This window comes from Ranitomeya variabilis, chromosome 8, assembly GCF_051348905.1.
Source record: "Ranitomeya variabilis isolate aRanVar5 chromosome 8, aRanVar5.hap1, whole genome shotgun sequence".
In the NCBI taxonomy this organism is placed as follows: domain Eukaryota; kingdom Metazoa; phylum Chordata; class Amphibia; order Anura; family Dendrobatidae; genus Ranitomeya; species Ranitomeya variabilis.
Window position 1 is genome coordinate 35317747 of NC_135239.1, and position 24279 is coordinate 35342025.

The 24279-nt window shown below is 48.1% G+C and overlaps 1 protein-coding gene across 2 annotated transcripts; it reads left to right on the plus strand.

Moving 5' to 3' along the window:
• Positions 1-1512: 1512 nt before the first annotated feature.
• On the plus strand, positions 1513-23551 carry CPT2 (carnitine palmitoyltransferase 2). 2 transcript variants are annotated; one of them, XM_077277127.1, is made up of 6 exons: positions 1513-1673; positions 4288-4469; positions 6474-6554; positions 6628-6734; positions 15407-16711; positions 23062-23551. In XM_077277127.1, the coding sequence occupies exons 2-6, from the start codon at positions 4312-4314 to the stop codon at positions 23391-23393; spliced, it is 1983 nt and encodes a 660-aa protein (XP_077133242.1). In that variant the 5' UTR covers positions 1513-1673; positions 4288-4311; the 3' UTR covers positions 23394-23551. The 2 variants fall into 2 exon arrangements, with proteins under 2 accessions (XP_077133242.1, XP_077133240.1); XM_077277125.1 differs by having other exon boundaries at positions 1663-1773.
• The last annotated feature ends 728 nt before the right edge of the window (positions 23552-24279 follow it).

Consider the following 24279-nt stretch of genomic DNA (forward strand, 5'->3'; position numbering starts at 1 on the left):
TTTTTTTTCTGACAAAGAAAAATGGTAAACATTTTTTAAAAAACCCAGTGCTTTCGGACCTCAAATAATGCAAAGAAAACAAGTTCATAATCATTTAGAAACAACAATACTAATGTTTTAACTCAGGAAGAGTTGAGAAATCAATATTTTGTGGAATAACCATGATTTTTAATCACAGCTTTCATGCGTCTTGGCATGCTTTCCAGTTTCCACCAGTCTTTCACACTGCTGCTGGCGCAAAAATGTAAGCAGTTCTTCTTTGTTTGATGGCTTGTGACTATCCATCATCCTAGTGATTACATTCCAGAGGTTTTCAATGGGGTTCAGGTCTGGAGATTGGGCTGCCCATGACAGGGATTTGATGTGGTGGTCTCTTAATTTTTTAAAGAGCTGTAGATAGCATATTCACCGTGCCACACAGTGCCTATACAAGAGTGCCATACCCAGATGTGTAAACCATGTGTTACCATACTCGTACATTTCCCTTTGCACTGGCCAAATAATATTTTACAGACTAAAAACTGATGATAAAAACTGACTGAAAACTGAAGACACTCAGATCTAATACACTGATGACAATTCATACTATTTTTCTTTGCGTAATAAAAACAACCACTGATTGGCTACATCAGTCCTGTTGCATCTGAGAGAGAAGAAACTGCCTTCAACCACTTTCTTCCAGCTCGGACAGAATGGGACCACTGCAGCCAATCACTAAAAAGGGAAAGTATGAGTTTTTATCAATTTAGGACCACCATGGGCCCGTTTTTAAATTAATAATAAGTAGTGGCCATCACCTTTAAATCTCAGATACGTTTCAGCACTCAATGTTGCATAAATATTCTACACAGGGGTCCGCACAGCCTCCACACAGGTCATACAGCCAAAGATCACTGTACGTCCCAGCTGTAGGGCTGTCAGCCATCCAGAAAGTCCATACAAAACAAAAAGTCGTCTTGGCAGCTCAGCCCGCTGCATCGAGCCTTGTTTTGTGCCCCCATTAAATTCTGGTATTGTCCCCTACCTTATTATTTTCAATAAAATTCTGTTTTTACGTCTGATTATTGAACGTATTTTGCTTTTTTTTTCTTCATTTTTGTCAGGTACTTTGCAGTTTGCAATGCGACTCCACTCACTTGTGTTGGACTTACGATTTAGCCGGCAACGGGAAAGGGCAGCCAAGAAACACAACTTCTCCCACAAAAGAAACAAGCTGCACATCTATGGCAGTATTATTAAAAAAAAAAAAAAGCTCCAGTTCCCTAACAAAGGCCGGGTAATGTGACTGGTAAGGATTGCAAATAAAATAGATATTTATTAAAAAAATCTGTATATATATATATATATATAAATTTTTTAATTTTATTTATTTTTGTTGTCATTTTAACGCAAATGTTGCAAAAAACCCCCCATAAAACCTTAAATTAAAATAAAATGCATATTTTGCAAAATGTGCTGCTTCTATTTCTGGGAAGGGAGGGATATCTGCCGGCATTACTGGCTGTGGTCGCTGAGCAGGGGGAAAGCTCTGCAGTGACAGCCTAGGAGTCTTCATGGTCAGCTGACTTATTCCCGGAACTTTCTATTCTGCAGAACGTTTCCGGGGGACAGAATTCTGCGTTACACCTATCAGTGATTTTGAAGCCGGGGAGGAGAGAAGGGGCGGGACAGAGGTGAGAGGAGGGGATGAGGGAATTAGGGGAAAGGTAAACGGGACGGGTTGCAGGAGAGGAGACGGTGACGGTCCGCGGAGTGAGAGGACACTGCACTCGGGTATGGCGGGACACCATAACTTCAGGGGAGGGAGGAAGGTGACCGGGCAACCCACCTGCCGGAAGGATGAGGGTGTTGCACACCTGTCATTTCACTTTTGAGCAGAGGAACTCTGGATCTTTGCTGCTGCCTCACATTGCTGATTACATAATGCAGCCATGATTTCCCATAGAAGTCAGTAGAAGCCTCGTCCTGTCCTGAGGAGAGCTGGTGTCCATGAGCCTCTGATGCCCCTCCATCATGTGACCAGCGGACCCTCGTATGCAGGTTTATGGCCATCTTATGTGGTGTGCGACCGCACAATCCTGCAAGACCAGTACAGCTATCACCATGTTGTGCAAAGTAAAAAAAAAACACGTCCCTTTTTCAAAAACAGCGCCCTCTTTGTCCACAGGCTGTGTCTGGTATTGCAGTTTAGTCATGTTCTCTTATATAGGGCCATGGATGGAAGCGGTGCTGTTTATGGGAAAGGAAAGTCCTTTATTTTTTCTCTTATCCTGGATTTTTGTGATTTAAGTGATCAGATTTGTGAGGGTCTCTCTCAAGGGGACCCCCCCACCCACTCCCCCTGCACTGATTGGCTGACTGAAAGTGTCTTCATCCGACCTCTTCATTGGTTACATTGGGTACCAGGGTGCCGCAGCCCAGCCCCATAGAGGACATGTTCCTATGTCATGTAAACACTGTGCTTTTTGGATTCACGCCGCCTGAACCAGAGCCTGGCTGTGCGCTGTCTTTTACTGGAATGCTGCGGCATTTCAGAGAAAACTTAATTTTAAAAACAGGCTACTGACCATAGAGAGAGACCTGACTAGCTTGATGCAGTGTAGAACTGCCACTCAGCTATAGTGGGGGCTGGAGAAGCAGGCCGGGGATGCCCCAGATTAGCCCGGTCTCTCCCTACAGTCACTGGCCGTCTTTGCGACTGAAATGTCGCAGTGTTTAACTAGAAGACATATTTGTCTGCAGTCGCACAGTCGAGCTTTGGTTTGAGCAACATGAATGTAGTGACAGGTTCTCTTTAATAGATTAAGCAAAGTGGATGGGATTCCAGCAATGTGTCACTTACTGGGCTGCTTGCTGTAATTCTTATCAAAATCACAGTTTTATCAGCAGGAGATTATCACCAGAGGACTAGTAAATATGCTTCCATTTAGTCCTCCATTTTCATGAGCTCTGTATAACCCCCACACCTACCACTGATTGGCAGCTTCCTGCCTATGCACAGTGTACACAGAAATCTGACTATCACTAGTGTGGGTGTGGTTATGCAGAGCTCAGCATTCAGAGAACTGCTAGATCTGCTGAAGATAAAACTGATTTTATCAAAACTGGAGCAAAGAGCCCAGTAAGTGACACATCGCTAGAATCAGGATCTCTGCCCCTACCTCATGCGATTACATGGTAAAAACCTGCTGATAGATTCCCTTTAAAGATACCGTGGAACTGTGCATTCTTTCTTTGGGTGTTCTGATCCCGCTAAAAGTTTTTTTTCAGAGAGGCTGAAAAAAATGCATTTGCATTTTTAAGTGCAGGACCCCAGCATTGCTACACTTTAAAACACTGTGTCAAGTCTGCACTGAAAATGCGTAAAAAGGCAAAATAAAAGCAGTGTTCCATGTAGCAATAAAACCTCAAGGCTATTTTTCACTCCCAAAAAGTCTGTTTTTTTCTGCAGATGTCTGTACAAAATATGAAATAGCAATCTCATCTTATTGATCTGCATTATTGGTGCATTTCTTTGCCCCCTCCCTTTTTATGCATTTTTGTGCAGATGGCAAACAGCTATTGTTTTCCTAGTCCAGAAACAACTGGATTCTGAACTTAGAAACACTACTGCTTTTTGTTCAAGTGTTTTTTTTCGTTTTGTTTTTTTTTTTAAATTTCCCATAGAAGCCATTAGTGAGCGGCGGTTCTAATTGTGCTCCTGTCTCTGACTAACAGACAGGTCTGTTTCTGATCCTGCTGTCAGTCAGTGCTGCCGGTGCAGTTACAGCCGTCGCTTTCTATACACAGAGCGATGACTGAACGCCGAACGCTGCCAGGCGGAATAAAGTTTCCTCCCGGCAGGAGGACTCAAGGTGCCAGCGCTGGGCAGATTCATAACGCTACTAACTGCAGATTAACAATATTTTTTCACATGACATGTCCCCTTCAAAAGAAGAAAACCGCACTGTTCCACTGTGTCTTTAAACCCACATGATCGGCATGAGTTTTTATGAAATCTCATTGACTTTGCTTGAACTACTACATAAAGAGGAATTTCTGCACAAAAAAAACACAGCAAAAAATGCAGCTTTTACAATACATGGAAACAAGGCCTTAGAACTCTATGATGAGCCTGAAATAAAGTAAAAAAAAAATAAAAAGCAGTGAGGAATTGCAGCATTTTTTCATTCTAAAACTCTGCTTCAAAGAATTTATCTGCAGTGAAAATACCACATTATGGCCTTATGCAGCGTGTCCCCTTTTATACCCATATCTCTAATTCTGCGGACTTCTGTTGTTTTCCAGGTTTCACAGATTCTGTCTGCCGAAATGGCTCGTCTCCTGACTAAATCCTGTCTCTTAAAAGGAGGTTCATCATGTGCCCCAGGTTCGGTTTTGCTCAGGACATACAGCTCTGGAAGCAGTGACACAGAATACTTGCACAAAAGCATTGTACCAACCATGCACTTCCAGAAAAGCCTACCCAGGTGGGAATCTGCATTTATGTTCTCTCCAGTAGCTGCAGAGTGAAGATTGTTGGAGCATCAGCAAATTAATACTGCAATTTTGTAGAATGAAAATGTATGGTATTTTCCAGAGTACTCTCTGTATACCTTACAGATTGTTTTAAAGACTACGGCTTGCTGTCATTCAGCTTTCATAAAAGAACACAATTCTCGTCTCTTAGACCTGTACTGCCATGAAGCCTACACCTTTCGCATGATGAGGGTAGATTATTTGTCTACGGGAAGTAAAATCTAAGGATCCTAATAAAAGACCGTGAAAAGATCTTGAAAACCAGGGGAAAATAGATTGGAAAGTTGTATGTTTCTGCTGCACCATTGTGTCCAGCAGAAGTCTGAGTGTCCGTCTCCAGTAGAGACTCCCGAAAATGATGCATGATAGAGCGCACGTTCGCTCTGCTGCCACCGTTAGTCTATGGCCCCATCGGCGCATATCTCCGAATCCCGTTTTGCGGGCTGTTCAGACGTATGCACGGAGAACCGAGTATCTGACTTCCCAGACTGATTACGTGACCAGTTTCCTAGTAACCTTTATGTTCCCCATAGCTACCTCATTCTCTGCACCAGGTATAACAGGTTTCCTGAAGTATTGCTTTAACCACTTCCCAACACAGACAGTTTTGGCTTTGTTTTTCAGCTCCACATTCAAAGAATCCAAAATTGTTTTTTTTTTTTAATTCTATTTGCTGTTCACATATTGCCGATTATACCCATGTTGTTACCTACTAATATACTTTGCTATCTAGTACACTGTCTGCCTGTTGCTATAGCCAAAATCCTGCAGATCCAGTGGCCATTGGCATGGCATGGCTGGGTTTAGGCCACATTGTCAACTGGACGTTTTTTTGTTTTTTTTCCCTAAATTACATGAATGATTATCAATGCTGCCAAACATTAGAGAAAATAAATATTAACATCCGCTCATCAGAGCAGGTAATGGTTCCTCGATGGGTGTGGTGCATAGAAAGGATCCCGGAGCGGATCCCAGATTGAGCAATAATAGAAGAAAAGGAAGGGAATCCAGCTACACCAGAGACACCAGGCATGTAGGGACATGGCCTGGCGCACTGTGGATGTTTTTATATAAGATTCTTGCAGTAGCTGGATATCCCGCCTTTTCTTCTATTAATGCTCGCCTACAGGTATGCCACTGTGTATGATACCCCACTGCGCCAGGCAAAAATATAACCTACATGCCTGATGTCACTTGTGTGATCCCTGCAGTAAAGGGTTGCACTGCTTAATTACAAAGGTTGTTTAGGATTAGGTAGGAGGAAAAAAGTGTTGTTTTTTTTCCTCCCACAAACAGCACCACTTGTCCTTGTCTTGTGCCTGGCATTGCATATTGCAGCTCTGCTTTATTATCCTTAACCCGTACTGTAGGATATCTCCTTAAAGGGAATCCGTCAGCCCAGAATGACTGTTCAAACCAAGCACAGTCACTCAGTGCAATCTTGGTGCGGCCAGACATTTAAGTGCATCTTTCCACCTACATATTTTCCTTCTTATCTTCAACCCCTCCTCTTTTTGATTGACAGCTCTGGTTTTATAGAGGCAGAGATGGAGGTAAAACAAGCAGGTGGGAAGGTGCTCTGAACTGTTTGGCCGCACCAAGGGTGCACCGAGCGCCTGTGCCGACAGACCAACTTTAATGTATTTTTACAGTAAGAAATATGAGTGACATTAAGATGTATCTTGCTGCTGTGGTAGTAACATGGGCAAAGCCACCCTGCTCTTGTATTGTAGACAGCATGATTCAGCACATACGCAGGGTTTATTGTCATATAGGCATGATAACAGTATGTACCTCACTAATATGCTTTACTAGTAACAGGTGGTGAGTCCATAGTCTGCACTGGGGCCAGGTCTTGTATTTCTGTGTCATTTCATTAGCTTTGGCTTTCTAAAAATTGTTATGCACATTAGTATAATTCCTTATGTTCAAATTCCTTCCCCTGTGTTTTGTAGGTTGCCAGTTCCTAAACTTGAAGACACAATAAAAAGATACCTAAACGCTCAGCGACCGCTCCTCGATGATGAACAGTACAGGTGGGGGGGTGTAATATCTGAGTAGTGCAGGTGCCTGTTATTACTGTTATCACACGATCATTATATCTTTCAGCAAGACGGAGCAGCTGGCACGTAATTTCCAGAACGGAGTGGGGAAACAGCTGCACGAGGAGCTCGTCCTGCAAGACAAGGAGAACAAACACACCAGCTATATCTCCGGTAAAAGTCCAAACGGAATAGGAAGCGACAAAACACACTGAGATTTAGAGACCAAGGCTACAATGAAATCGTCATGCCAAAAATACAATTCCTGTCTCATATTCATTTGTACCACCAGGTATAAAATAAAAATGCTGACCGTGCAGGCCTCTGTAACATAATTATATGATTGCAGATGAGGCAGAGTAGGATGTTATTTAGTTAACTTAACGACCGCACATGCAGCAATCTTGTAGGACCACCAAATATTAATATATATATATATTACTAGCTATTGAACCCGTTCTACGCCCGGGTGGCGAGCATTTATATTGGTATATGGTCTCCATCCTGGTATGTGCTGCTCCCATCTTGCTCTCCCATCCTGTCATGTGCTGCTCCATCCTGCGCCCCCATTCTGTCATCAAAAAACAACAAAGAAAAAGACGAAGGTCATATGAATGGGGATCACCACACATTGGATTTAGCAATGTGTGGTGATCCCCATTCATATGACCTTCGTCTTTTCCTTTGTTGTTTTTTGATGTACTGTTTTGGAGGTCAGGGTGATCCCACTATATAATCCCTGGTGCCCCCTTCATATTTATCTTCTGTGGTTCTCCCATTCTGTCATGTGCTGCCCCCATTCTGTCATGTGCTGCTCCCATCCTGTCATGTGCTCCCATCCTGCACCCCCATCCTGTCATGTGTGCACCCCCATTCTGTCATGTGCTGCTCCCATCGTGGGCAATCATTCTGTCATGTGCTGCTCCCATCCCGCGCCCCCATTCTGTCATGTGCTGCTCCCATCCCGCGCCCCCATTCTGTCATGTGCTGCTCCCATCCCGCGCCCCCATTCTGTCATGTGCTGCTCCCATCCCGCGCCCCCATTCTGTCATATGCTGCTCCCATCCCGTGCCCCCATTCTATCATGTGCTGCTCCCATCCTGCGCCCCCATTCTGTTGTAATGTGCTGCACCCATTCTGCCTGTTCCTGTTTCCATTCTGCCATATGTTGCTCACATCTTTCTCCTACGCCTCATTGGGGGACACAGGACCATGGGTGTTATGCTGCTGCCACTAGGAGGACACTAAGTAAACAGAAAGATTAACTCCTCCTCTGCAGTATACACCCCTTCACTGGATACAATTTCAACCAGTTCTTGCTTAGTGTCTGTAGGAGGCACTTGGGTCTGTTTTCAGGCCCCAACTTTCTTATTTTAATTTTAAAGTTTTTAGTTTTCTGTAAATTTTTAATTTTTTACTTAACGGAGTGAAGGGGGCGACAGGTTCCTTTTTTTATAGGGTCCGCTCTCCCCCGAACCATCAACAGGCGAGCACGGCGAGTATACCTCCCCGTCCCTCCTGCGACGTATGGGGCACGCCTAATCTACGCTAGGGCGACGGTTCCTATACGGTCCCGATCTTCCCCCTGTAAGATGGCGAGCACATGGAGTTTACCTCTTATGTGCATCTCCCGGGCTCCACCGCACTCAAGCCCTCATCTTGGCGTCTCGTAGTCCCCACAGTAGCCGTAAGCCCCCTGTGGCAGGCGCAGAAGAACCCTGCAAAATCTCCATGCGGCAGGCACAGCTGTAAGTCCCCTGAGAAGGCAAGCATGCTTCAGGAGGCTCTCCGTCCCCCGACACAGGGAGGATCGATTGAGCTGGAGGTGGTCCCTCCTTTGGTGAGTACTATCTTCCTCACGCTACCGGCGTGGGAAGAAGCGGTCCGGGTCCCTGGGGAGAGGTAACGCTGGCTAGATGCCAGCGACGATCGTTAGGCGCGGCGTCACGGCCGCCAGAGCGCTTCGTCGGCCGGCTCCACTAATTTAGTCCCCGGCTTCTCCAGCCGGACTAGGCCGCAGTTCAAAAAACCCGCCCATGCCGGAGCCCCGCCCACTGTTCAGGCGCTTCTCGTTTTGAATGAGAAGAGCCCTGCAAAAATCTCGGGCGCCATCTTGGGACTCCACTGCTACAGGGAAATACAGCTGAAAACGCTACCTCCCTCTCTTCCTCCCTGGGGACACCAGTTCAGGACCGTGGGTAAGCTGCTCCACTGCATAGGGAAAAGCTTAACCCCTTCCCTGCTCACATAACTGCTACTGCGGTTTATCGGAGATAGACATTCACTATGTCTCAATCTATGGAAAAAAGGGGACAAAAAAGCACACTGTATTTTTTACCATTTGTGCCACTTGCAAGTCTGCCTTGCCAAGTACCCACAGTCCCCCCTTGTGCCAGAACTGTGACCTGGCCAGTGCGCAGCCGCCTTCTGCCGCCACTTCCTATGTCGTCTCCTGAGTGGGCCGCGCACGTTCAATGGAATCCTGGGTCCTCCTTAAACCAGAATTCACCTCCGTCGGCTGCGACGGAATCTGATAACGGCGCGGGGCTGTCCGACCACAGGGGGCGCACCGTTGTACGGGACTCCCGGGGTTCCAGGAAAAGGACCTTTTCCCCATCTCCCGTACACGCTTCAGCTTCTGCAAGCTCATTTTCTCGCTCCCCCTCCCCTGAGGGTCGCAGCGTACAGGGCTCAGTATATGAGTCGGAGGAATCTTTAACCCAGACTCCTCTATTGGCATTAATGGTGGACGATGAATCTGCTTCCTCTCAGGAACACGTTGTATCTTTTAAGAAGTCTCCATAATCACCCTGAGTTTCAGGATATTATCCAAAACACAGGGAGCAGAAAAGCGCTTTACGGCTCAAAAAGCCACGGAAGCTAAATATCCTTTTTCAAGGGATCTGGTGAAGGGCTTACTTCTTTCTCCTTCTGGATCCTGCCGTGTCGCGGCTTGCATCCAAAACAATCTTCTCTCTGTCAGACAATTCATCAGTCAAAAAAAAAACAAAAAAAACCTTCTGACCGCCAGATTGATTATTTGGCTCGCTCAGTCTTTAAAGTCTCAGGAGCAGCCCTCCTTCCATCCTTTGCAGCTACCTGGGTAGCTAAGGCAATGGTGACCTGGGCTGAGGTGTTGAGTAATCTTCCCCCAGAGACGGCCAGACTAGCTAACCAGTTTGCTCAGGCCGGAGATTTTGTCGTTGGCGCCTCCATAGATGCGGCTAATTGCGCAGCGCAAGCGGCTGCTAACGCAATTTCCATCGGGGGGGCCCTATGGCTCCGCGATTGGCGAGCAGACTCTGCTTCCAAAAAGTCGCTGACCTCTCTTCCTTATCAAGCGGGTCGTTTAATTTGGGGGAAAACCTAGACCAAATCATTTCTGACGCTACCGGATTTAAAAAAAAAAAAAAAAAATTCTTCCCCAGCACGGAATCAGCAGCAGTTTCGATTCCAGTCATTTCGTAACTACTCCAGTTTGTCGTACTCTTCCCCTGGTTCGGGACGTCGGGACAACAGAACTTCCCAGGTCTCATACAGACCAAAACCGTTCCTGGAAACCCGGACCCAGGCCGTCTGCCCCTGAGCCGTCCGCATCCCTTAAACCTTCACAATGATTCGTTGGCGTGTCCGGCTGACACCGACAACGTAGGCTGACGCCTTCTTTCGTTCCGTCAACAGTGGCTCTCGGTCGTTCACGACGAGTGGGTCAGAGAGCTCGTGTCTTCCGGATACAAAATCGAGTTTTTTCTCTTCACGCCATACAGGCGCTTCAAAAGGACGGTGTCATCACTCCAGTCCCTCGTGACCAAAGGTTCACGTTGTTTTACTCCAACCTTTTCGTGGTCCCAAAGAAGGACGGGACTCTACGGCCCATACTGGATCTCAAACTGCTAAAACAAATTCGTACGGGTCCGACACTTCAGGATGGACCGCCTCCGTTCCGTTGTCGCTTCCCTGGAAAAAGGAGAGTGCCTTGCATTCATAGACATCAAAAGATGCCTATCTACACATCCCAATTTTTCCCTCTCATCAGCAGTTCCTGCTCTTTGCAGCCCAAGAAGTACACTTCCAGTCTGTGGCCTTGCCCTTCGGACTTGCCACCGCCCCCAGAGTCTTCACAAAGGTCATGGCGGCTGTCATGGCCATTCTTCACGCTCGGGGAGTGGTAGTCCTGCCATATCTGGACGACCTATTAATCAAAGGTCCGTCCCAGTCTACCTGCGAGGAGTCGGTGAGCTCACCGTGGATTCTCCTTCTCGCCTGGGTTGTAAGATCTTCGAGAAATCATCTCCAGTGCCGGCCCAGCAAATCTGCTTCCTGGGCATGATTTTTAACTCTTCCCGCGGGCTGGTCATTCTCCCTCCAGAGAAGGTTCTATCCTTACAACAGGGAGCGCGCAGGCTCTTCCGCCCAGTCCCTCACTCCATTCGCTTTGCGATGCGCATCCTCAAAAAAAAAAAAAATGGTTGCGGCGATGGAAGCCATTCTGTTTGCGCAGTGCCATCCCCGTCCCTTGCAACAGGCGCTCCTTTTAGCCTGAGACAAAAGCCCGGTTCCTCTCGACCGTCGCTTTCATCTACCCCCACAGGTCAGGCAGACCCTCAGGTGGTGGACACTACAGTCTTCCTTGAACCAAGGGAAATCCTTTCTCCCTGTGCGCTGGTTAGTGGTGACTACCGATGCCAGCCTTTTTGGCTGGGGTGCAATTTTTATTCACCACACGGCACAGGGTCGTTGGTCCACGAGATAGTCACGTCTCCCAATTAATATCCTGGAAATTTGAGCGATCATTCTCGCTTTACACAACTTTCACCAACCTTCTCGCAGGTCATCCCATCAGAATTCAATCCCACAACGCCACAGCCGTGGCGTACATCAACCACAAGGGGGAACCCGCAGCAGAGCAGCCATGCGCGAAGTCTCCCACATCCTGCGCTTGGCAGAGACCAATCACTCGCTCATATCGGCGATCCACATACCGGGCGTGGAGAATTGGGAAGCGGACTTCCTCAGTCGCCAAAGTCTTGCTTCGGGCGAGTGGTCCCTCCATCCGGAAGTTTTCCAGCAGATTTGCCTTCGCTGGCTGACGCCGGATGTGGATCTCATGACCTTGAGGTTCAACAACCAGGTTCCCCAGTTCATTGCCCGTTCCCACGATCCTCGCGCCATCGGGGTAGATGCCCTGGTTCTGTCATGGCATCCGTTCCAGCTGCCATACATTTTTCCGCCCCTTCCTCTGCTTCCGAGAGTCATCAAAAAGATCAGAGCAGAGGGGAGACCGGTGATTCTCGTCGCGCCCGACTGGCCGCGCCGAGCATGGTACGCGGAACTCGTCCAAATGGTCGCCGACACCCCCTGGCGCCTTCCAGATCGCACGGACCTTCTCTTCAAGGGCCCAATTTGCCATCAGAACTCCGGGACCCTGTCTTTGACGGCGTGGCTGTTGAATCCTGGATTTTAGCCCAAGCCGGTTTCTCTCCGGGGGTCCTTCTACCATGATTCGCGCTAGGAAACCCGTATCCATGCGCATTTATCATCGCACCTGGCGTATCTTCTTTTCATAGTGCAATACCCATGGATGTTTGCCCTTAGTCTTTTCCATTCCATCCATTCTGGAGTTTCTCCAATCAAGTTTAGAGTCAGGCCTTGCCCTAAGCTCGCTCAAGGGACAAGTGTCCGCCTTGTCTGTTCTATTCCAACGAAGGATCGCTTCCAGACTGCCGGTTAAGACGTTCATCCAAGGAGTCTCCCGGGTGGTCCCTCCCTATAGAATGCCTTTGGCGTCATGGGATCTTAACTTGGTTCTCGGAGTTCTTCAGGAGGCCTCTTTCGAACCATTGCAGGACATCTCTATCACCCTCCTCTCATCGAAGGTGGTCTTTCTAGTGGCAATTACGTCAATTAGGAGAGTTTGAGTTGGCGGCTCTCTCTTGCCGACCCCCCTCCCCCCCCCCCCCCTTTTCTGAATTTTTTACCCAGATAAGGTGGTTTTGAGACCCTCTCCCGAGGACATTGTCTTGCCGTCTTTCTGTCCTGCACCTACTCATTGTATCGAGAAAGCTCTCCATACTCTGGATCTGGTTTGAGCTCTTCGGAGGTACATATCTCGCACGGCTCCCTTCCGTAAGTCGGATGTCCTCTTCGTGCTTCCGGAGGGACATAGGAAGGGTCTACCTGCCTCAAAGGCCACTCTAGCCAAGTAGATTTGTTCCGCTATTCAGGAATCCTATCGTGTCAGGAACACTCCTGTCCCACCTGGGATTCAGGCGCATTCCACCCGGTCGGTCGGTGCTTCTTGGGCCATTCGGCACCAGGCGTCCGCACATCAGCTTGTAAAGCTACGACTTAGTCCAGTCTGCATACTTTCACGAAGCACTACCTCATCCATACTCAGGCTTTGGCAGACGCTGCCCTCGGCAGGCGCATTCTGCACACATCGGTACCTCAGTAAGCTGGTGGTACATGGGGTATTAGCATATTGCTCCCCACCCAGGGACTGCTTTTGTACGTCCCATGGTCCTGTGTCCCCCAATGAGGCGTAGGAGAAAAGGAGATTTTTGTGTACTCACCGTAAAATCTTTTTCTCCGAGCCACTCATTGGGGGACACAGCACCCACCCTGTTAGCCTGTTTTGGCTTGTTGTTACTTCTTTGGTTTTGACATAGTTTGTCTTTGTTCATGCTCCTACTGCTTTACTACTGAACTGGTTGAAATTGTATCCAGTGAAGGGGTGTATACTGCAGAGGAGGAGTTAATCTTTCTGTTTACTTAGTGTCCTCCTAGTGGCAGCAGCATAACACCCATGGTCCTGTGTCCCCCAATGAGTGGCTCGGAGAAAAAGATTTTACGGTGAGTACACAAAAATCTCCTTTTCTCTCTCCGGCTCTACTGCCCGAGTGCGGCTGTGCGGAGTGCGGGCGGCTGTGCGGAGTGCGGGCGGCTGTGCGGAGTGCGGGCGGGGACACCGGTGCGCTGTGGGGGTCAGGTGCCGGAGTCGCCGCTAGCTCAGGCCCCCGGCACTTGCTATATTCACCTGTCCCCCGTTCCACCGATGCGCGCCGCTCCGTCTTCCGGGTCCTCTGGCTGTGACTGTTCAGTCAGAGGGCGGCGCGCATTAAGCGCGTCATCGTGCCCTCTGAACTGAACGTCACAGGCAGAGGATGTGGAGGATGGAGCAGCGCACATCGATGGAACGGGGGACAGGTAAATATTGCATACTCACCCTCCTGGCTCGTCCCTGCTTCTCCGTTGGAGATCGCGGTGTGCGTTCAGTGCTTACGCATACCGCGATCTCCTGGGAGCGTCACTCAGTGGGGTCCAGACTGCGCCGGCGCTTGCGCAGTCTATAAAGGCTTCGGACAGAGTGACGCTCCCAGCGTTATATTATAGATGTAGCAGAAAGTAAAGTTCTCCTTGTGTTAAAATGCAAAGAAGCAAAAAAGAAATGGCCAAGCATTAAAGGGCTAAAAGACGAGTCCCCTAATTCAGTGATTTAGATTAATGATAACATGACTAAGTATTGCCTCATTATAGGGTTTCTTTTATAACTGGAGGCTGGATATGAACGTGTTTCTTGTCTGCTGTATCTGAATAGTGACAGTAGTTGTGTTTTTTTTTTTGTTTTTTTTTCCTCTTCCCTGTTACATAACTCTATCCTGAATAAACATAGAGTGTAAAGCCACCACGTGAGTGAGAATTCTGCGCACTCCCATATTAAAGGGCTTCTCCAATTACAATAAAAGTTTCTAATATACTTGGTTTGAGAAAAGTACCCCAATCCTAAGATCAGAGGTACCAAAATCCACTTTTGGCTTTATATGGGGCTTCCCATGTTAGCCCCTGAACATCGCTGTATAGGGAGAGGGACAGATGACTGGCTCTTTTCAATAGCCAACTCCTTTTCCATCTATGTATCAGTCTGGATGAAGAAGGTCAGGGCAGGTATTGAAATGAATACGGATGTACTTTTGCATGGAAACCTTGTGATTGCGGCTCTTTTCTTAATCCTGTTAGTAAGATTCATTTTTTCCCCACTTTACATATTTTTTCCTGGCTGCACAATCCGTATATCCAGCATGTAGTCAGCGCCCTTTAGTGGTGGCTGTTGACAGCCCAAATTTTACCCTTTACCTCAGTATGGTTGCAGGACTCTCCATAAATGTGTCGTGAAACAGCCGCGATACATGCAGCTGCGGCGCTGATCGGCCGCCGCAATCCAGGAAGCCGGGTTCCCTCTGCAGCTTATTTGGTAAGCGCTATAGCTTGCCGAATAAGAGGGAACCCAAGCAAATTCCCTCATCTCTACTATCCTCGGCCAGAGAGGACCGATGTGGACTCTCGATCCGCTCCTCTCTAATTAACACATTAATCAGCACAGCCTTTTAGATCTTTAAATGACATTGTGATTAAATGTGGAGACTCGCTTTAAAGGGGTTTTCCACTTTTAAAAAAGTTGTCCCCGAACAGTAGCGCTCATGTAAAATAACAAAATCGGGTAGGTCTCATTCTCTAGGTTCAGCATCGGCTCTCTGCCATTGCCTCTGAGTCTTGGCTGTAGTGGTGATGTCACATCAACAGCGCACATCACCATTTCAGTCAATCACTGAGCTCGGCAGCTTTGCTGATGTAGACGGCAGGAGCCGCTGACCTCAGTGATTGACTGACGCAGACGTGATGTCAGCCCTGCATCCTAAACACAGACGGGAGCAGTGGCGGAGAGTGAGCACCAAGTCAGGGAGGGCGACTACTGTCTGATTTTGTTATTTTCCATGTCTGTAAGCGTTACCACTTGGAAAATGCTTTTCAAGATTTTTCATCCTACTTATTTTCTTCATGTCTTTCAGGTCCATGGTTTGACATGTATCTCTGTGCACGCGAGACCATTGTTCTTAACTCCAACCCATTCATGTCCTTCACTCCGGATCCAAGACCAGAGTATAACAACCAGCTCCTGAGGGCCACAAACATGACCGTCTCCGCTATGCGTTTCCTAAAAACAATACGAGCTGGTTATTTAGAGCCGGAAATTTTCCACTTGAATCCCGCAAAAAGTGACACTCAGAAATTCAGGAAGCTTATCCGTCTTGTGCCTTCCTCCTTTTCTTGGTATGGGGCATACATGGTAAATGCGTACCCTTTAGATATGTCTCAATACTTCCGTCTCTTTAACTCCACCCGTATACCAAAGCTAAACAAGGATGAACTGAAGACGGACGAGAAGGGAAGACATCTCCTGGTCCTCAGGAGAGGGAACTTGTACGTATTTGATGTATTAGATAAAGATGGAAACGTAGTGAAAGCGTCAGAAATCCATGCCCATCTGAAGCACATCCTGTCTGACTCAAACCCCGCACCCGAATTCCCCCTGGGGTATCTGACTAGTGATGATAGAAACACATGGGCACTTGTCAGGCAGAAGCTCCATGATAATGGCAACCAAGAAGCTCTCGGGAAAGTAGATTCTGCCGTGTTTTGTCTGTGTCTAGATGACTTTCCAACCAGAGATCACATTCACTTGTCGCATAACATGCTCCATGGATCCGGTATGAATCGCTGGTTCGATAAATCATTCAGCATCATCATGACGGAGGATGGCACGGCGGGCATTAACTTTGAGCACTCGTGGGGCGATGGGGTCGCTGTTCTACGATTCCAAAATGAGATTTTTAAGGACAGCACAGAGAGGCCCAGTGTATCACCACAGAGCACCCCCGCGGCTGTAGACTCCAGTAAAGCCGTCCAAAAACTTATCTTCAACCTAGACGACTCTCTCAAAGCGGCGGTATCTGATGCCAAGAGAAAGTTTGATGCATTAGTGGGTTCACTGACTATTGAAGCCATGGAGTTTAAGAGAGGAGGGAAGGAGTTCCTGAAAACTCAGAAACTCAGTCCTGACGCCGTATCTCAGCTTTCCTTTCAAATGGGCTTCTTCAGGCAGTACGGGCAGACAACTGCAACCTACGAGTCGTGTAGTACGGCAGCCTTCAAACATGGCCGAACAGAGACCATCCGCCCCGCTTCTATTTATACCAAAAAGGCTTCTGAAGCTTTTGTGAAGAGTCCTTCGAAATATTCCTCAGCAGAGCTGAAGGAAATGCTGCACAGTTGCTCCAAATATCACGGACAGCTCACAAAAGAGGCTGCAATGGGTGAGTAATAGTCTGACATCAGTCCTTTTAGTTGGTATGTACAAACCTTTTATAGGGTCATCTGCTAGTTTAAAGTATTCTAGATGGGTCAAAAGTGGGTGGAAAACTAAAACAAATTCAGTAGTTACCTACTAGTGATGAGTGAACATGTTCGGATAAGGTGTTATCTGCGCATGCCCGGGTGCTAACCCAGTGTCTCCGGACAAAATAAGAAGCCAGGAGACCATCACTATGAACATCAGCTCGTCACACAAAAAAACCCCTCACACCCGCTCCATTAATGGAAAAATGAAAACATTCCGGGTCTGCAAAGATAGTGACAAACACATTTGTTTTATATATATTTCAGAATTATTCTTCATAACTTAAATAAAATGAAACCCTACATGTTTCCTGTTTTGGATTATCAGGTGATTTTTTTTTTTTAACACAAAAAAAGCGGAATTACTTTTGTTTTCTCCTACGCCTCATTGGGGGACACAGACCGTGGGTGTTATGCTGCTTGCCACTAGGAGGACACTAAGTGATACAAAGAAAGTTAGCTCCTCCCCTGCAGTATACACCCTCCTGCTGGCCCTCAGCTAACCAGTTCTTGCTTAGTGTCTGTAGGAGGCACTTGGGTCTGTTTTCAGACCCCAACTTTCTTATTTTAATTTTAATTTTTCTGTAAATTTTTATTTTTTATTCAACGGAGTGAAGGGGGCGACGGATCCTTTTTTATGGGACCCGCTCTCCCCCGAACCAGCAACAGGCGAGCACGGCGAGTATACCTCCCCGTCCCTCTCCTGCGACGTTGGAGCACGCCAAATTTTACTGGGGCGACGGGTTTCCATCTTTGGTCCCGATCTCCCTTCCTCCTGCAAGACGGCGAGCACATAGAGCCTGGCTCTAATGTTCCTCTCCGGGGGCCCGACATACAAGGCCCACATCACATGGCGTTGCATACTTGCGGCAGAGCCCACCTCTCCACCTACCTAACAAGGGGATGATGGATTGAGAGAAGAGGTTGAGGATGGAGCGCGCAGGTACAGGGGGACCTGCATTACAGGACTGTGAGTATATCAGGAGTTCCCCTCCTGCGCTCCAGATCGCTTTGCGGCCGCGCCGCCGCACGCCGCCGGGCAGGCCGGAAATTTAGTCCCCGGCTTTTCAGCCGGAGTAGGCCGCAGTGGCCTCTATGGGCAGGCGCCGGCGGTACTTGCGGCAGAGCCCCTGGAGAGAGGCGCCGGCAGTCGGGAAACTGCGGCGGTTAGCGTCGCTCCGTTGCGGCCGCCGCGCATCGCCAGGCAGGCCGAAAATTTAGTCCCCGGCTTCTCAGCTGGAGTAGGCCGCAGTGGGCAGATCCCTCCCACGGCCGTAACCCCGCCCCCTATATCGGCGCTTCTCGTCTGGGACGAGAGGCGCCCTGCAGATCTCGGGGGCCATTCTTCCTCACGCTGACTGTGTGGGAGATGCGGTCCTGGGGGTGCCACTGGCCGGTACACCAGCGGCAATCATTCGGCGCGCGGCCCGCCGACGCGCTCCACCGGCAGGCTCCATAAATTTAGTTCCCGGTTTTTTCAGCCGGACTAGGCCGCAGTTGAAATCCCCTTCAGGGACGAAGTGCCTTCATGGTCCCGATGGGCTGAACTTCGTGGATATACAGAAGCCCCCCTCCATGGTCCGGGCAGCCCCCACTATCCCACCACGGTGAAAGCGGATGGCGCAAGGAGGCGGACAGTTCCTCTCCACCTCCCTAACAAGGGGATGATGGATTGAGGTTTATCTCTCTATCCCTGCACCGTCCACGCTGCAATACTGACATCCGCGGCGGCTCCATGCCGGGACGCGCACCGTTGGTAAGTGGATCCTGCCAGTAATGGGCTTCTGCAGCGGGATATTGACAGGCAGTCTCAGGCTTCCCTGTGGCCACCTCCCTGAGGTAACGCTCCAGCCGGCTAAAAAATTTAGCTCCCGGCTTCGGCCGATGTGTAGTCCGCACACCAGAAGCGCACTGTGTCGCCTCAAGGCGGCTTAGCATTCTTTCCTGGCGCTTAGCTCCTGACGCGGAAGCGCTCAATTTTCTCGAGCAACGGGTGACCACCCCTAACTTCTACACTGACGCCGGCTGCAGAAATTTACGCCCCGGCTGGGGCCTATTCATGGAAGTTTCGAGGCTCCGCCCACTTCGTGCCTGTGGCTGCGCCCCCTGAATTGGCGCTTCTCGTTCGCTGCGAGATTTTACCTAAACCCGCAGGACATGACCAGTATTCTCTGGTCTTAAAGGCACGTGACCAGTATTCCCTGGTCTAAAGGCACGTGACCAGTATTCCCTGGTCTTAAAGGCACGTGACCAGTATTCCCTGGTCTTAAGGGTACGTGACCAGTATCCCCTGGTCTTAAAGGCACGTGACTAGTATTCCCTGGTCTTAAAGGCGCGTGAACAGTATTCCCTGGTCTTAAAGGCGCGTGACCAGAATTCCCGGGTTCTAAAGACACGGGACCAGTAAGTATCCCCGGGTTTTAAACGCACACGTCCAGCATTCCCTGGTCCTAAAGGCACACGACCAGTATTCCCTGGTCTTAAAGGCACACGACCAGTATTCCCTGGTCTTCAAGGCACACGACCAGTATTTCCCGGTCTTAAAGGCACACGACCATTATTCCCTGGTCTTAAAGGCACACGACCAGTATTCCCTGGTCTTAAAGGCACACGACCAGTATTCCCTGGTCTTTAAGGCACACGACCAGTATTCCCTGGTCTTAAAGGCACACGACCAGTATTCCCTGGTCTTGAGGGCACTATGACCAAACCGAAACTGGTCATAAATGAGGAGCCCTCTGCCGCTGATCCCAGTTTATCCCAGTGTAACTAGTTCCTCAGCCTAAACTCCCTCGTAGAGCTTTTGCCATCCAGTCCGGATAGGCGATTCACTGGACAGAAGCCTCTACGTGGGACGCTATGCCTGGTCTGATTTTTAAGGGCAACAGGCACTTTAAAGGGCGCCGGTTTCCCCACACCATCCACAGATGGGCACACGAAGGTCCAGGCCTAACGCCAGACAACCTGTCCTGTCCACCCGGAGACCTGAACTCTGTGGATGTACAGAGGCACCCCTTTTTTTTCGGGCGTCTGAGCACCCCCCTCTGCATCACCACTATTTAACAGAAGATGCAAGTAGGCGAATGTTCCCTCTCCACTTCCTTGTTAAGAGGATGGTGGATCGAGGCTCCTAATTTTTAACTCTGCAATGACCTGCTGGAAGCAGCGGCGCATTCTGCCACTCGGCAGATTAACCGGGTACAATCTCCTGTGGTTTACCTACCAGTATTCCTGCCCGATATGTCCTCAATTAAAAATGCCACGATCTGTCAAATAGCACATCTGGTTTGTTCCGTTTGGCAGCTACGGGTCCAGCCCTTTAACCTCCCTATCCGCCGCATGGATTGCTAGAGCAACGGTCTCCTGCTTGGAGTCCTTAACTATTTTGATTCACACCAGTATCCCTTTCCTGAAGACAGTTCAACTGGTCAATCATATTTTTGAGCGGGAGACTAACGAAGAATCGTACGTTCCCGCAGCCCCGACCAACAGTGAAAGGGTTGTCCAGGACAGTCTAGATCTAAGGGATCTTCGTTCCTAAAAAGGGGAACGAGAAGTAGGACCGATCCCGGACCTCACACTTCTAACAATCTTTTCACAAGGTTCTTTTTCTTCTTCGAAGGGAGTCTCATCCGCTCAGCCACTACTTCAACAAAAAAGGTGCAGTTTCTGGCATCCATCGACATTCGGGATGTCTAACCTCTTCAAAAATTCCTTTGCTTTTCCATTCGTGAACAGCATTTAAGTCACGACCTTGTTCTTTGGACCGCATCCAGGGTGTTCGCAAGGGTCATGGCGGCTGTCATCTTGCACCTAGAGGCGTGGTCGTCCTGCCCTGTTTGGCCGACTGTTTACCCGCCCTTGCAGGACTACGCTAGGTCGTCTATATCACTTGCGATACCCTCTCACCTGGGCTGGTGGCTAGACTTAGACAACTCCTCATTTCCAGCCCAGCAGATATCCTTTTTGAGGATGATCCAGTATTCTTCCAGAAGGGTGGTAAATCTCCCCCCAGACAAGGTCATGGTTTTTCAACAGGGAGCTCGCGCTCTTGCTCACTCATCCCCTCATTTCATTTGATTTGCTGGGAGGGTTCCAAAAAAAAAAAAAAATAAATAAATAAATTAAATAAATAAATAAAACGGAGACAACAATGGAAGCATTTTCCTTCGCTCCGTTAGTTTTCGGCAAGTCAAGCAGCCTTTCAGACGATAGTCTGAGCTCCTTCTTCATCCGGAGTTTTTTCTCCCGGTTCCATGGTTACTAGTAACTTCCAATGCCAGTTCTCTTCTCCCGATCATTGCTCTGGAGATCTCAAGGGTAGTCCTATAGTAGGTCCTCTCCTTATGGCGGGTCAACCCATCCGAATTCAATTGGACAACGCCACGGCTGTGTCATACGTCAATCATCTAGCGAGTACCCACGTTCAAGCACCATGGCCAAAGTAACTCACATGGGCCGAGATCTATCACTCGGTGATCTTGGCAGTACATATCCCAGAAGTAGACCTCTGGGCTGCGAACATATTTAGCCGTCAGGGTTTCACCTCAAGTGAGTGGGAACTTCACCGGAAGTATTCCATCAGACCCGCCTTCACTGGAGCTCTACAGTTGTGGTTCGGATGGCGTCCTGACTGATCGCCTGTGTACTGGAGTTTGTTGTTCGGCCTCGAGATCCAGGAGCCTTCGCACTGCATGCTCCGGTTATTCCGTGGTACCTGTTTCCACTTCCGAAAGCTTTTCGGAAACAGAAAGGGCCCCAGTGATCCTCGGAAATCCGCATTGACCACGTCAGTTCGCTTGCAGTTCGTCTTTCTGCAACAAAACTGCAAGTAGGGACCACCTCGCAGGATGTTTTCACATGTAGTTCTTCCCTATTGCATACCGTTAGATCATTGGGATCTATTCTATTAGGGAAGGTTGCCCCCTTTTTCTCGGCGGTATCCTCATCCTGACGAGTCTTCGGTGCTAACGGGTCTTTTCAGACTTTTTTCTCTTATTTCCTTCAAGGCAAGGTTGTCCTCAAGCCTTCCCTGTCCCTAGTTACCAAGGTGGTATTGTATTACTACTGTCATGAGGGCATAGTTTTTCCCTCATCTTTTTTGGCACCACTCCACAAGATGGAATGAGGTCCCCATATTCCGGACAAAGCTAGTGCTCTGAGTAGGTATGTCTTGAGGACGGCGTCCTTCCGAAGGTTGGACACTGTATCTTGGGTTTCCTAACGGTAAGAGGAAGGCTTCCTGACTTTTACAGGAAGGGTTTGGCCGTTTCCATCGGCCATTTAGCCTGGTGTATTCTTTCACCATCTAGGAGTCCTTCCGTGTTAGATGACAGCCTATCTCCCTGTCTATCCTGGGTTCCAGGCACCAGGCGTCAACAAGACACGCCTGCACGTTTGCGGATTCGTCCAGTCCGCATGCATTCTTGAAGCATTATAATTCCCAGACTTCCACAGATGTGACTCTGGGCAGGCGGACTCTGCAGGCCGCGGTGGCGCACTTGTAAGTAGCAGTTACACAGAGCCTGATCTGACGTCCCCACCCAGGGACTGCTTTGGTACGTCCCACGGTCTGTGTCCCCCAATGAGGCGTAGGAGAAAAGGAGATTTTTGTTTACTTACCGTAAAATCTTTTTCTCCGAGCCAATCATTGGGGGACACAGCTCCCACCCTAGTATTGGCTTATGCTTGTTTTTTTTTACAATCCGATATGCTATACTCTCATATATAATATGACATGCTGTAAGCTAATATGTTGTTACTGATCTCCTACTGCTTTTTGCACCGAACTGGTTAGCTGAGGGGCCAGCAGGAGGGTGTATACTGCAGGGGAGGAGCTAACTTTCTTTGTATCACTTAGTGTCCTCCTAGTGGCAAGCAGCATAACACCCACGGTCTGTGTCCCCCAATGATTGGCTCGGAGAAAAAGATTTTACGGTAAGTAAACAAAAATCTCCTTTTTTGCAATTTCACTGCACTTGGATTTTTTTTTTTTCTTCCTCCCAATTTAATTATATGGTAAATGTCATTCAAAACTACAACAAAAAACGAGTCCTCATTTGACTATATCGATAGAAAAAATAAAAGTTATGACTCTTGGAAGAAGGGAAGGAAAATACAAAAGCACAAAAAATGGAAAATCGTCCTTTCATGAAGGAGTGATTACAATATGTCCAATCTAACGTTTTGGCGAGACGTCGGTGATTATTGTTGCAGCATTTATTTTTTTGTACGTGCACATAAGACTTATTCTTTCCCCTTTCTGCAGGTCAGGGTTTTGACAGACACCTCTTTGCCTTAAGATACCTGGCAGCCGGCAAGGGCATGAATGTTCCAGACCTATTCCAGGATCCGGCCTATGCGCGGATTAATCACAACGTCCTATCGACCAGCACCCTGACCAGCCCCGCCGTGCAGATCGGAGGCTTTGCCCCTGTGGTCCCTGATGGGTTTGGTGTGGGCTACGGCGTCCATGATGACTGGATTGGTTGCAACATATCTGCCTATCCAACGCGTGATGTGAAGCAGTTTGTGCAGTGTGTGCACCAATCCTTGGAGGACATTTTCAAAGTACTGGAAGACAAACGTGTCAATAAATAATGAAGCCCCGACGGCTGGAGAATGAATGATTTAATTGCCTTTTATAATTTTCTTACTTCTGTATGCACAGCTGAGATTGTACAATGTAGTTGATTTGGCCACAGAGGTAACAATTGTGATATATATGGAAATGCATAAAGGATGCAGAGTGGTCTGGATTATTATGTCCCATCAAGAATAGTAACTCTCAGGGAGGATACGAGACGCAGACTATTTTTAATAAATTCTTAATTAACGGTTTATTCTTGGGCATTGAGGCTACATTCACATTGCATTCATCCCACGCAGCGTTTTACAGCAATTTTTCCAAATTAAATAAAAAATGTGAACTAAACACAATATTAAGTAAGCAATTAATTAGCAAAGAGCAACTGAGTTGTTGAAGTTCTGAGGTTTTTTGTTTTTTTTTCCCCCCCAGGGGGATTTGGAGAGTTTCTGCGCCAAAAACTCCTGCAAAATTTTTTTTTTTCCCCTGAAACTAAAGATTAAAGGGAACCTGTTGAGACGATTTTGCCAGCGATACTGCTGGAGAAGTCCTAGAGCAACAATGAAATCGATACCAGATTTGTAGTAATCCAGCATGGCACTGCTGAGAAATCAATGTTTAAAGCCATTTGCAAATTAGCCTGTTAGTGCATTGAGGGTGTGGTGATGTACACTTTTGACACGCCCCCAATGCACTTCCAGGTTGATTTGCATGTGGTGTCAAAGTTTGATTTCTAAGTGCAGGAACATAGATTACTGTAACAGAAGGTATCGTATTCTTGTACTAGGCGCTATACCGCCAGACCACTGGTTCCAGTTGTAAAATCATCTTGATGGGTTCCCTTTAATGAGCTCAATACGTATTGGATATTATCGCAATCTGAATCATCTCTTACATGTG